This window comes from Pseudopodoces humilis, chromosome 15, assembly GCF_049639895.1.
Source record: "Pseudopodoces humilis isolate 2021_Gansu_Grassland_sample_001 chromosome 15, ASM4963989v1, whole genome shotgun sequence".
NCBI lineage: Eukaryota > Metazoa > Chordata > Aves > Passeriformes > Paridae > Pseudopodoces > Pseudopodoces humilis.
The window spans coordinates 17,086,473-17,100,769 of NC_142214.1; the positions used below are offsets into that span (position 1 = coordinate 17,086,473).

The window sequence follows — 14,297 nt, forward strand, 5'->3', positions numbered from 1 at the left end:
ACATGGGACAAACGGGACAATTCCCGGCTGCAGGGGGAGGGAATCACCCTCGGGAGGGATGGAGCCAGCTGCATCCCAGCTGGATCCCGTTATCCCGAGTGGGATGCCCAGCTGGATCCCATTATCCCGAGTGGGATGCCCAGCTGGATCCCGTTATCCCTGCGGGGGAAATCCTCCGGGATGCTCCCATAAAAAGCTCCCGACAGCTCCCTTTTCCACGCGCTGCTTCTCCTGGGGCCAGGATGGGGTTTGGGAGCAGCTTTGGGGTCGCTCTGCTTTGCTGGATGTTGGCTCCGGCCGCATCCTCCGATCCCTGGGGTTTCCCCCCGAGGAATTCCGGGACGTGGCGGCTGCGGGGTGACTCCTCCCGGAGCCGTGTCCCCGGCGTGTCGCAGCCCTGGGCGCGGGTGGATCTGTCGCAGCTGCGGGCGCTGTCCCCGCGCCCCGCGGTGGCCGTGCGCTGCCAGGAGGGGCAGCTGGCGGTCACCGTGCGCAGGGACCTCTTTGGCACCGGGCGCCCGGTGCGGGCAGCGGAGCTGAGCCTGGGCACGGCCTCCTGCCCGCCCGTGTCCCCAAACCCCGCCCAGGCCTTTGTCACCTTCGTGGCCGCGCTGCACGAGTGTGGCAGCACCCTGCAGGTGAGTGAGTGCCACCGCGGCCGGGTGTCACCCCTAGAGGTGCCCTGGTGTAGCTGCTGGCGGGTTTGGGGTGAGGAGTGCCTGGAGCAGGGGTGGATTTTGGGGTATGGGTATCCTGGCTGAGGCACACACTCTGCAGAGGGTTTGGATGCAGGAATTTATGGGATAATGGGTCCTGAGGTGAGGTGCCCAAGTCCTGGAGGTTCTGTGGCCTCCTTCAGGCTGGTGCATTGTTGGGATGCCAGCACAAAGCTCTGTGGTGTCCCCTAGGACCGGGAATTGTGGCCTCTGTGTCCCAGCACAATCCCTGCTGGTGCCGAGTTTGTTTTCCTGATTTTTTTCCCTCTCCCAAACCCTCCTTCCAGGTGACCCCAGACTCCCTAATCTACAGAACCACCCTGTTCTACAAGCCCACCCGTGTTGGCAACCCCCTTATTGTGAGGACCACCCCAGCCGAGGTCCCCATTGAGTGTCACTACCCCAGGTGAGTGTTGGGGGTGTCCCCATACTGCCATGGCCCTGAGGTGCTGGTGCCACCCCAGGTAATTCCCACTGCTTCCATTTAGGAGGAGCAACGTGAGCAGCAGTGCCGTGCATCCCACGTGGGCCCCGTTCCACGCCACGGCGGCGGCAGAGGAGCGGCTCCGGTTCTCCCTGCGCCTCATGGACGGTGGGTGCAGCCCTGGTGGCCTCGTGTCTCTCAGGTCCCTGTCCCATGTAGCTCCCGGGAGCCCCAGTGGAGCCACATCCACCCCACGGGGGTTCCCACACATTCCCACGCTCCTGGGAGCTCCCCAAAGTGCCCTCATTCCCTGGGATCTGCATTCCAGATGACTGGAGCAGAGAGAGGCTCTCCAATGGCTTCCAGCTTGGGGACAGCCTCCGCTTCCAGGCCGATGTCACCTCGGAGGGCCACGTGCCCCTGCGGCTCTTCGTGGATCAGTGCGTGGCCACCACGACCCCCGACAGGAGCTCGTCCCCCCGCTACGCCTTCATCGACCTGGCCGGGTGAGGCTGGGCTCTGGGGCTGGCTGGAGAATCCCAGATTCCTGTGGAGACTCCCGAGTGATTCCCGGCCTTTCTCCAGGTGTCTGGTGGACAGCAGGGCAGAGGACACCGGCTCAGCCTTCGTGTCCCCGCGGCCCCGGCTGGAGTCGCTGCGGTTCTTGGTGGACGCCTTCAAATTCGCCGGAGATGCTGGGAATTTGGTGAGGTGTTGTTTCCACCCCTCTTCCTTTCTTGGCTTTTTCTCCATGGAAAAAAGCCCTAAAATCTCCATGATTAATGAATTTCCCTTGATTTCCCCTGCCAGCTCTACATCAGCTGCCACCTGCGGGTGTCCCCGGCAGCTCAAGCCCCGAATCCCTGGAATAAAGCCTGTTCCTTCAGCAAAGCCAGCGGCCTGTGAGTGTCCCTGGTGCAGGGAGGGGACCCGCCCCAGCCTGCGGCAGGAGGGTCACAGGTGACTCTGTTCCAGGTGGGCACCTTTGGAGGGCACTGCGGCCATCTGCAGCTGCTGTGACACCGGCAGCTGTCCCTCTCCTGGAGGAGATTCCCGGGAATTCCGCGCTCCGGCCACACGGATGGGCAGGCGTGTCAGGAGGGACGGCCCTGGCCAGAGAGGTGAGTCCCAAAGCTGTCCCCAGGGCCCCTCGGGTTTGGGAACTGGGTTTTTGGCACAGCTGAAGGACAATCCTGGCTCCTCTCCGGTGTCCTTAGAGATTTTTAAAAGGAAAGAGGGGAATTCTGGGGGGATTTTGGGAAATGCCATTGTTCATTCCTGGAAGTGACCCCAGGCCAGGCTGGAGCCACCTGGGGTAGTGGGAGGTGTCCTTGCTCATGGCACTGGATGGGCTTTGCGGTCCTTTCCATCCTAAACCACTCCATTATTCTATCCCAACTGTGTCCTTGCATTTAAACCCCCTGGCATTCTGCTCTTCTGGTGTCCATCTTCCTGCAATTCCCAAATTCCAGCCCAAGCAGGAATTCCCTCACCTGGATACTCATTCCCTCTTTTTCCAGGTGGGCCCTCAGGGCCGACTGAGGCCGATGTGTCCGTGGGACCCCTGCTAATCCTGGAGCCAGCTCAGGGATTAATGAGCCCCTCTGGAAGTCCAGGACCAGCTGGGAACACCCACCAGGGTAGGGGTCATTGTGGGGTCCCTGTGGGGTTGTGTCTCCCGGCCTTGCCTGGGGCCTGATCCCACTGTGAATTCCCAGTGATTTCACAGAGGGACTTTCTGGAATGAGCTGCCCTATGGGCTCCTTCCCAAAGATTCCCAAGGATTGGATGGAGGCTGGGAAGCCACTAAATGAGTGTTGAGTGGGGGTTTTGTCTCTTCCAGGTGCTGCTGGTGGAATTCCTGTGGTGATCCAGGGGCTCCTGCTGACGGCAGCAACTCTGCTGAGCCTGACTGCCCTGGGAATGCTCCTGGCAATGTGCAGGAAAAGGCTCTGTCCTCTGGGAATGTCCCAGTGATCCCAATCCCAATAAAGAGTGAAGCATTTCTGTCACATCCTGGTGTTCTCTGTGGGGTGGGAGGGGCCCCAGGCAGCTTTGGATGGGAATCCATCTTCCAGGAAAAGGGGTGGGATTGGGGATGTGGAGCTGCTGCCACCTGGAAGCGATTCCCAAACCCCCAAGCACTTGGATTTAAGAGATACAGGTGGATTTTCCAAAGGTTGTATCCATTGAAAGGAATACTAAACAAATCAAAGTGTGGCTCCTATTTTAGGGATTTATTGGTGTTCTGAGGTTCTAAATGACTTCCTGATTCCAGAATTCCTGACTTCCCTTCTTTATCCAGCAGGATGCAGGAATTATTCTCCATGATCCCTTGGAGGATGCAAGGGCAGCTGGAATTCTGGGGTTTTTCATTGGTTTTAGTGCTGAGTTTGTCTTCTCTGCAGGGGAAAACTGGGAAAACCTCAGGGATGGTAAAGGACTAGAGGTGCTTCTGTTTTGCAGGGGTTGGATGGGAATGAGTTTCATTGTTTTTATTGGAATGTGAGAGCTCTGGGATGAGCACAGCAATGGGATCACATTCCTTGGGCCCTGGTTAGAGCTGGAAACTCTTCCTGGAGTGCTCCCAAACCTGGGGATCCCATTCCAGGGCAGCTGCTGTGGGTTCTGAGGACATGTGGGAGGAGGAAAGGGCTCCCTTCCTGGGGATGGGTGCTCTCCACACCTCTGCACTCCTCTTCCTCTGCTTTTTGTCTCCAGAAAGCTTCTGGAACTTCCTGGACTGTTGCTGTCCCAGTGCAAAGAGCAGCCTGGTTGGGTAAGCACTAAATCCTCCTGTAGTTTGATGGTGTGGTCTTGGTCCATCCTTTGAGGCAATCTCTGCTGCATGCAGGTGGAAGGCAGGACTGAGATTTGCACACCTAAATCTGCTGATTAGAACTCTCCATGAGCTAACCACCAGCTCAGCTCCACCTGAGTGATCTCTGGCTCTTCCGTGACAAAATTGGCACCATCAGTAGGGTGGCAGATTCAATTACTGGCATGGAATAAGATCATCTCCAGGACTTTCTGACGGATTGAGTGTTCAAAAATTGGTGTAATTGGAATAAAGATAGAGGAACAGCTAAACTGCATGATAGAGAAACTGAGAAATGGCAAAGAAAAAGGGAATAATATGCAAGATGTTGTAAATGTGTTTGGAAGCAGCGTGTCTTTGTAAGGAATACAAAGAAAAGGAAATGAGAATGTTACAAGATGAGTTTGAACAAAGAAAAGTGACAAAAAGAGCTGTTATTCTCTGTGAATAGAACAATTGCAGAAACAACTGGGGTGGGGGGGAAGGAAAAAGAGTAGAGGACAAACTAGAATTTATGATCTGATGTATTAGGATCCATTAGTTAATTGCACCCCCAGAAGACTGGGATGGAGATATATGGAAGGACCCTGCCTGTGAATTTAGGGATGAGAGTAGTGAAGAGAGTGAATTAGGTGAATTGTAGTTTAAGGGGGCTTCTCTTATTGATATTGAAGTGTCCCCTGGACCTTGAGGGGCTGACAAAAGAAATACCACCAGAACCATCCTCTGGGACCTGCTTCAACTGGATAATTTGCAAGAAAAATATGGTCAGAAGCATGGCAAGAGTGGAACTGGATCTTTGTGGTGTCTCTGACTAGGGGAGATAGTATGAAATGCAAGGTGAAGCAGAGGCAGCTTTTGGGGTGTTTTTAACAAGGGAACCAGATTCTAACCGTGAATCACATTCCGTCACACACTGAGCAGCTTGCTGTGAAAGGGAATAGACCCTTGGGAATGAGACAAACCACTGCTATCCCCAAATATTCATTGAGCAACTTTTAACCCTGACTTAGCTCCCACAGATCCCCAGGCCTTGAAGGAGGAATCCCTGCTCTTTTAAAACTCTATCCCATTATGAAAAGAGACCAAGTAAAAGACAGAACAAAGCCAAAAAGCCCAAAATCTCCACAAAAGTCACATTAATGCTGAGTGGCTTCACTAGAAGGTGTAACCAATTTGGGGTCTCCTCACTTGAGACTTGTCCTATTTTTCCAGGACCCACACTGGGTTATACCAAAATCCCAAAACACAGCCATTAGACCCAGATCTAGTTTATCCATCAACAAGCCTGATCACATGGGGTGAAAATCCCCAGATCTTTTATTTGTACAAATCAATCAGGTAATGGCTGTAATCATGTTTAAGCCTGTCACTGCAATGCACTCAATCAAAAAAGCAAGCCCTAATCCTACAAATTTAGGAGTCCCACCCATTAATGTGGATTTGGCAGAGGGAAATGTAAGCACAAGGTGTGAAAGACAATGCCCCAAAAATGAAGTGGACATTTACTTGCTTAATTTTCAGTGTGGTTCCTTTAAAAAGGGGGGCATAAATCTAACCAGGCTGGGAGCTGTTCAGTGAGTGAGGAATACATGGAAAAAGAAATAGTACCAGATATAATTTATCTGTTTATCCTGGAGATACAGTTTAATTTAAACTAGGATTGTTTATATTGGCACAGCAAAAATTACCTTAACCCAAATGATGGTTACCTCTTGGACCTGTTGGAATCTTAATTTCTGAATTTGAGCCCAATGGTATTAAAAAGCCAGCAACAAGTGATCCTTAATCCATAACAGAGCCTCAGGCTCATGGAACTGTCACTGCAGTTTAATCTCTGCATTTAAACCTACCTGCTTGGCATTCCTAAATACACCTGTACAGGGTTGCACAGGTGAGCCCTCACCTCTCCAAAACGAGCCCAGAAAGGTGTGACTGGCATCCCAGGAACAGGATTAGGAGTATTAAATAAACAGCCTGCATACTGCAGGTTTGGCAAAAAAATTAAGCTTGGCAACAAGTGATTTGTATGAGCAAGAACACCTGTTAAAATCTTCTTAGTTGGTGTTAGGAGCTAGTCAATGGGTCTTGGCTGGTGTATTGTCTAAATGGCAAAAGATTCAGGAAAAAGACCCCCAGATAATTGTAAATGCACTTGGCAGCACTCAGAATAAAGTTTCTGTAGCTCTCAGCTGTATCCCAGCTCAGTTGCAGGTGCAATCCACTACAGCAATAAGGGAAGGTGATGAGGGCACCTTACCCAGTGAGTTTCAAAAGGTAATTTGGGTAAATAATTTCAACTCAAAAAGTATTTCAAAAATACTTTAATTCAGAATGTGTTTCTGATCTTGGTGGCATCTACTAAACTTCACTTATAACCCCCCCAGCAGTAGGGACACAGCTTTTGTCTTAGCACTGTGCAATGTTTAATGGTTGGAACTGATGATTTTAGAGGTGTTTTCCAACCTAAATGACTATATAAACCAAATCATGGTGTTGGGATTGAATCAGCATGGAATTGTACTCTGTTAGAACCTGGAGCATGGGCCCAGCTAAATGTGAACAAATGGTGAACTGTCACTGCTGCCACGTGTGTTGTGCAGAAACAACAAGGATTTATCTGTGAGTGTAATGCTGTTAACCTGAGACATTTGTCTTGACACCAAACAAAATGTTTGTCTTTTTGAAATACATCCCAGAGAGACCTCAGAGACTCTACTTGGATGTGTTGGGCATGGATGTGTTTGCATGAGAGCTCTTTGTGATTCTCTATTTATAGAGAGTATGAACAATCCCTCAAATATCTGTAGCTTTTATTAAAATTATGGGATGCAACTTTAACTATGCAGTCACAACCCACTGTATCACTGTGAGAGTGATGAAAGATGGGAAACATCAGTGGTGAGAAAATCTGCTCAGGTGGTCACCAACAGCCATGGGGCTATGAGTGAGATGTTCCACCTAATTGTAGTCTTGTTAGTAATTATAGTTTTGTGTTCACTGTTATATTTTTGCTTATATGTCAAATTACTGCTTATCAAAGTATAATAGCTATGAGTGGATGTGTGGGTATTGAGGGATCAGCTAATCTGACATATTATCTTATTTACCAGCCTATTACCCACTCAGTAAATTGACTTCTAGCTCAGATCTGCCTCAGTGATCCCTGACTCCTCTCCTGTAACACGAGGGGTGATGTTCATTGAGTTGAAGGCACACTGTGGGATTTTAAGTCATCTTTTTTTCCTGTTCTGCTCCATTTTTCTCTTCCTTGCTGAAAATCTTCACCCTCTGTTGGTTCATCTCACTTTCCAGCTTGCCATGAGTGGGATGGGTTGGATTTGTGTTCAGTGGCTTTGGGGTCAGTGTTAGCTCACTGAGAGGGGACACTGAGAGGTTTCCAACACTAAACCCAGGCAGGAACTGGCATTACACTTGTTCTACCTGGTGCCTTCTAGGTCTGGAATGGGGAGAGCAGGAGGAATGGGCTGTGAGGTGGAGCCACTTCCAGATGTGCTGGAGTTAGAGATGCAGTGGTTGTTGTGGTTTGCAGCTGGGGCAGGGCATGAGCTGGCAGTGCAGAGCCAAAAAAGACCCCAGACACACCTGGGTGTCCAAACTGGGTGTGCTGCATCTTTAATGTGCTTGTGCCCACACTTCCAGGAACTCTACAGAAGAACAAATCTGATCCCATAAAAATTAATGGACTTTAAGTCTCTCAGTCCTTCTGGTGGCATTGAAGACTTCTGCCTGTGTTGTAAGTTCAAAGGAGAATTCTGGGGCTTGAAAGTGGCATCTAAGAGACAGTCATGGGGCATTTAGGGAGAAAACCAAGCTTGAAACAGCTGTGAAGATAGCCAAGGGCTGGGAGCTGAGTCCTGCTGCCTGTGTGTGCAGATCAGCATTGGATTAGACAGTGGCCTGGCTTGTTTGCCTCTCTGATGATACCAAATGACTTCTTGGCCCCCTGCCTCACCTGGAGGAAAACAGCTGAACAAATGGAGATATGCAGGTGATCTGCACTACAGGGACTTGTTTTCTGTCTTGTGGGCTTTGTTTTTTTTTGTCTTTGACTGCCGAACTCAGAGGGGGATTTGGGTATTTGACTCTCCCCAGCCTGCTGGCCTTGGCAGGAAGGTTTTAACTTCTCAGCACTGAATAAAGGTAACTGTGAGAGTGTGGATGCTTCAGCCAGCTGGGATGAGGAGCTGATTCATTACTCAGTAGAGCCATTGAGAAGCTGGAAATGGGATGTGATTTGTACTCAGGGCCAGTGCTGGCTTGCTGGGATGAATTCTGTTCAAACCATCACCTGTGAGTGCAGCCTTTCCTCCCCTTTGCATCCACTGGGATCCTCACTGCTGCTCCCCCCATTTCCCTTCCCTGCCCACACAGGATTAGCCGGCCCAGATATAATCTCTTCATCCCTGCTGAACTGCCGAGAAATCCTGTGCCAGCTGTTTTTGAGAGGAGGGAAAAAAAAAAATAAAAAAAAAAAGCCAGCTCTTTTCTAATTTACAAAACTTAGAGAGGGGGGGAGGGAGGAAACGTGGGGTGTGGAGGAAGCGGGGAGAATAATCGGGCAATTCCCGGCAGCCTCGATGGCAGCTCTTAAGCAATTACGGGGACTCAGCAGCACCCTTATCACAGCTCGTTCTGGGAGATTAGCCGTCTGCTCAGCTGGCAATTAGAGCTGGGGAAATGGGAAATGGGAAGCTGTCACTTAGCTCTGACTTTGCAGCGCCTGTTTGGCTTCTCCAAGGCAGGCCCCAGGCCCTGGAGGGAGGGCTGGGAGTATCTGTGGGGAGGATGAAATGGGAGCTGCCTTCCCCATGCTGGGAGAGGCTTGTGGACAGGGTGGCTGGAAGGGAATAAAGGCTCTGCTTTGCTTTCTTTCACAGTTTTTCTGGTCCTGTGTTTCACCCTGTTGTAACTTTCCCTCCGTTGTTGTTTTCAGCTTTGAGGAGCTTTGCTCGCTGGTGCTGTCTGTGAACTCACCAGTGCTGAGTGTTTCTGTGCCAGCTTCATTTGCACGGGAAAAATGCTGGACTGGGAGACAGATTTGTCTCTGCCTGGGCCAGGCACCCCCTGTGAGATCCTGCTCGGGTCAGAAGGGTGCATTTTTTGGTGTCTTTGCCACTGAAGAGGTTAATGAACCTTTCTACATCTTGTGCTGTGGTGCATCGCAGGACTTGAACGATAAAATATCCTTTAGCCTCAGTTGCTGTGGTGGCTGCTGGTGTTTGGTGTACACACACTGGCCCAGCTGAGAGGGTGGTAAGCCCTCCTCTCTGGCCTCCACAGAGCTCTGTGGGGTTTAGTGCTGCACCAAGGCAGTGCAGGGACCCCTGCCCAGCTCCCCTCTTGGAGTTTGGAGTCTCAAATAATGGCAAGGCAAGGAAAGGGCTGGGACAGGGAGGCAAAGACAGGTCCCTGCTGCTCCCTTCAGGCCTGTTTGCATTTCCAGGCACCAGAGACTCGGCATGGCCCAGGCTGATGGGTCTGTGCTGCGGGTTTAGCAGCCACCCCTGTCCTGCTGAGCAGGTCCCCTGCTGCTGGGGACAGCCACCTGCTTTTCCATGGCTTTAACCCTGCTGCTGTGGAGGGCTGTGGCAGCTGCTCACAGGAATGCTTGGCACTGTGGAGCCGCTGATGGAGTGGGTGCCACCAGGTGCCTCTGTCCTACGGGCTCAGCAGGAGCCTCGCGCTTTGGAATTAATTTTGGGATTTTTAAATGTTTTTTTCTATTATTATTTTATTTTTTGTTGTTCCCCTTGCTGATTTATCTCCCGAGTTTTCTAGGCCAGCTGTCCTCCTTTATTATCCTCACACTACCTATTTATCTCGCCTGTCCCCTCTCCTCCCCGCTTCCCTCCCGTGTCCGTGGCTGAGCTCCTGCCCGCCAGCCACAACAAGCTCCTGCTGGAGCCTCATCATCCCGACAGCCAGGGCCAGCTCAGCACGGTCCCCTCGCTGTCCCCACGGCTGGAAGGTGCCCCAGCACCTCAGCCAGTCTGTCCCCCCTCTGCCTGTGTGCTGTCCCCAGCCCTGCTGCCACCCACGCTCCTCCGACACCCCCAGGGACAGGTCCAGGGCAGTGCTGGCCCCGAGGGACACTGCAGAGCATCCTCCCTGAGACCCCCTGGATGTGGGCACTGCGGTGCTATAGACGTGGCTGTGGTGGGGACAGAGCAACCTGTTTGCTCCAAATGTGGATAATAATAAAAATAATAATAATATTCTGCACTTTTGTCTCCTGTTACGGGTGTCCTCTCTTCAGAGAGATGGGTGGGATGGAGCAGATGAAAGTCCTGGACAAGAGAGGCTGTGGGTATGAGGCAGAGCCCAGCCAACAACAGCAACAACAAAAAAATGCTCCCCAAAAAACCAAATACCCCAACAAACAAAAAAAACTAAAAAAAAAACCCACCCCAGAACAAACCAACCAACCAAAACAGAACAAAAAAACCCCAAAAGTCAAAGTACCCTCTCAACCAAAAAGTCCCCCCCAAACCCAACACAAAACCCAAGCCCAGCCAAAAAAAAGAAAAAAAATTAAATAAAATAAAACCCAAACCACCAAAAGTCAGTCACTTGTAGCTGCAGGTATTATAAACACAGTCTTTGCAGCACCTTGCTTTAACCTAGCCCTTGCTTCCCCTCCTGCTGCCCTCCAGCCTCTGTGCCCAGCCATGAACAAACCAGATGGAGCCTTCAGTCAGAGGATGACAATGGAAGTAGGTGTAGGAAACCCTGCACCAACATATCCTGTGTATAATTTTATTCCCTCTTATCCCACATGCCAGCTCTATCCCACAGCAGAGCTCTCATCTGAAATCAGACATGCTGAGCAGAAATAGCCTGGTGCTTCAGAGATGTGCCTTCAGAGCCTGGAGAGAAACTAACCCTTCATTGCCCACAGCTGCAGGACACAGATGTGCCTCAGCCTGGCCTTTTCCAGATCCATGTTGTGCCTGTTTCAGAGCTTCTGGGGAGCCCCAGGCTTGCATCTGAAGTGTGCCAAGACAGCAGCACAACAGGATGCCAGGGAAGGGCCAGAGGGCTGCTGCAGGTGAGATGTTGTAGCTACAAGCTCCAGGCCTCTGGGGCAGGGCTCTGCAAAGCCACAGCTCTGCCTCCAGATGTGCAGAACATCACCAACCCCTCTGGCAAGGGGAGCAGGAAGGAAATTGAAATTGAACTCTGCTTTCCCAGTCACACTGACTCCTTCTCCATCATTCCTGGCACTGTCAGACCATGTCACGATCCTCCTGACAAGCTTTTGGGGTAAAGGCAAGGAAAAGTGAGTAGTCAGCTTTCTTTTAGCTTCTGGAAGCAACAGGAAGGTGGCAGAGCCTTTGATGCCTTGTTCAGCTTAGCAGGCAGAGATGTTCCAAATGGCTCTGAGTCAGCACAGCTGGAGAGCTTTATGAGCCACAGGTGGAGTGTTCAGTGAGGCCCTCAGTGGAGAGCACAAAGGGCTGGAGGAGGTGTCCCACCTGCCTGGAGACTTAGAGAGGTACAGGAGGCTTAATCAGAGTGAATCCTTCTGGGGGAAAAAAAAAATTTAAAAAATCAACAAAAGCTGTTTGGCAAAGGCCCTACCTGGTGGTTTGAAAAATGTGGATTCCTGCCTTGGGTGGGCAGGGAGGGTGTGGGAACTCCTGAAGCATTTGGAGATAAGAATTGTCCATCAAGAAAAGGACAGTCCAAACCAAAAAGATCTGGAGGGAAAGCTGATGTTCTGCAGGCTGGTAGAAGTAGAGAACAGGGTAACTGTGCTCCTACCTCCCAAAACAGAAGGAAATTTGGGGTCTGGAGGGAGAGCAAAAGAGAGCTGGAGAGGGATTTTTGACAAGGAATAACTTTAAGCTGAAGGAGGGTAGGTTTAGATCAGATATTGGGAAGAAATTCTCCCCTGTAAGGCTGGGGAGGCCCTGGCACAGGTTGCCCAAAAAAGCTGTGGCTGCCCCTGGATCCCTGACAGTGTCCAAGGTGAGGCTGGATGGGGCTTGGATCAAGCTGGGACAGTGGAAAGTGTTCCTGCCCATGGCAGGGAAGTTGGACCAAATGGTCTTTAAGGTTCCTTCCAACCCAAACCATTCTGTGATTCTCTAAACCCTTAGGTTAGGCTGTGCAAATGAACCATTCCAATGGGCAAATTATCCAGCGTTCTTGTGGGACCTGATCTTATCTGGGCTGCTACACAGGAGAGAAAAAAAACTCAGGAGAAAAAAGCAAGTCAATGGAAAGTGTCTCAAGCAATGCAGAAAGCAGAACCCGCATCTCTTTGTTGATGGAAGAAGGTGCCTCCATCTCTGTCTTCAGGGCCCAATTCCATCTCCAGAAAATAGGCTGAGTGCACCAATGAAGACATCATTTTTCAGGACCCTTGCACAAGATGGCCTGGTAAAATTGTTATTTTTAAAAAGGCCAAACTTTTGGAGAGAGAGGTAGCAAATTTTATATTAGCAAGGCACTGCAGAGGCTGTGGGTGACTGCACTGTTTGATGCTATTGTGCTGGGCTCGGGGCTGAAAGGGGCTGGTAACCTCTAGAAGGATTAAAGGGAACATGGAAAGGAAAACCCTGAATTTGGATTAAAGACTTTAAAAGTCTCTGGTATCAGCAAGCTCTTTTCTCCGGGAGAGATTAGGAGTGCAGCTTCTCTCGACAGTTCTGTTAATCTGGTCTCCATGGAAACAGGATGATGTTAGTGGTGACACACTCCCCTAAATGGCTTCTCAGCAGCTGTGTTAAGGAGGGAGATTGCCTTTGCTTTGTCACCCAAATCTGGTTAGTTTGTCCCCTCTCAGTCCCTGGCAGCTGCTGCTGGGGGAATTTTGCTGCTGGTTTTGTGCTGGTGGGACCTGCACCAGTGCCCCAGCGCTGCAGAGATTTTGCTGGAGAATTCACAGACTCCACAGCGAACCCAGCCAGCCCAGAAAAAGCCACAAACTTTCACACAATCACGTTTGTGCTGGTGCTCCTGAACGGGCCAGGCTGTGGCTGCTTTGCAAGCGTCTCCCACCCTCCTACAGTGCCCAGGGTGACTGAGTGACCTCCTTGCTGTGACACCGTGTGCAGGAGCCTGGGGTCTGCTGCACTGACCACTCCTGGACTCATACATGGACAAGGAATTGAGCAAGAAGCTGGGAAATTTGCCAAGTCTTAAAGCAAAACCAGCCTCGCAGTAAACACAGGCAGAGCTGGGGCAGCTTTGCTCCTCTGCCTGACTGTGCAGGGGACAGAAGAAAAGCCTGTCCCAGGGATTTGCCTCTAAATGCAACCTGGACGTGCTAATGTGGCCATCCAGGCTGGGGGTGAAACGGTGGGTGGCTTGTAAATGTTCCCTGCAACTTTCTAAATCCCTTTTCATCCTGAGTCACACGCAGAAGAGCGTGGGTGAGTGCGAGTAGGCAGAGGGAGAGGGGTGGTGGGGCTGCATGAATTTGGATATGCACATCAGCTATCAAACACAGTGCAAAATTGCTGTGAAAGCAATGAAAAAAGATAAATTTCGTGTCACAGTCTTCAGATGATGAGCTACTGCTGTTATTGCTTTCTGTGTTAGTGGAGTTAAAGTGGGACTCGAGATTAGCAAGGAGTCTGCTGCACCTCTCCTCTTCCTAACTCTTCCCTCTTCCTCTCCCCACTGCTCCACAGGTGCATTTCCCAGGGGATCTCAGCCAGGTGTGGGGGACTGCTGCTGCCTCTGGTCCTTTCAGATCAGTCATGGCTTTGGCTAAACAAAGCTGAAACAAAGAAAACAGAACGTAGATGACCTTTATGTCTGTCTGACTCCAGCTCATGCTTCAAAAACATTTTATGCCATCAGCTAATTCCACCTAGACCTGGAACTGTGTACTTAAAAACATCATGAAACTGAAGAGTCGATGGAGAGACCTTATTAGTGGCCCTGTTGGCCTCACTGTGAGCTCAGCCCTAAGTCAGACCTGAGATTCTCATCCCAGAAACTCCACAGCAATTCCAGCTTCCCTTACTCACTGGGGCCACCTGGAATTGCACCAGAGCAAGTCCCTGGGTGTTCCTGTAAATCCCATTGCTTCTCCAGCCTGTGTGACAGTTTTCACAGAAAGCAAGTCTAGTCCAAACAACCACTTCAGATTTAATCTATGAATGGTGACTTGAAATAAAATCCAGCTGTAGCAGCCCAGTGCAACTTACAGCAGGCACAGCCTGGCCTGGCTGTGAGTGACAGGGCTCTGCACACCTGCCCAGGTGGCCTTTCCCAGCTAGAGAGCCCTGGGGAGGGGTCCTGCAGCCTTGTGTATCATTTAAAGAATCATTCTAGCCCAGAAAGCAGGCAGCAGCTCCCG

At 50.8% G+C, this 14,297-nt stretch overlaps 1 protein-coding gene across 1 annotated transcript; it reads left to right on the forward strand.

The window, feature by feature from the left end:
* Positions 1 to 211: 211 nt before the first annotated feature.
* LOC102109546 (zona pellucida sperm-binding protein 3-like) lies at positions 212 to 3,152 on the forward strand. Its single transcript, XM_014256442.2, has 9 exons — positions 212 to 638; positions 1,004 to 1,122; positions 1,205 to 1,308; positions 1,469 to 1,646; positions 1,726 to 1,846; positions 1,951 to 2,042; positions 2,116 to 2,261; positions 2,661 to 2,780; positions 2,984 to 3,152. Exons 1-9 carry the CDS (start codon positions 243 to 245, stop codon positions 3,115 to 3,117), a joined length of 1,410 nt encoding a protein of 469 aa, XP_014111917.2. The 5' UTR covers positions 212 to 242; the 3' UTR covers positions 3,118 to 3,152.
* The last annotated feature ends 11,145 nt before the right edge of the window (positions 3,153 to 14,297 follow it).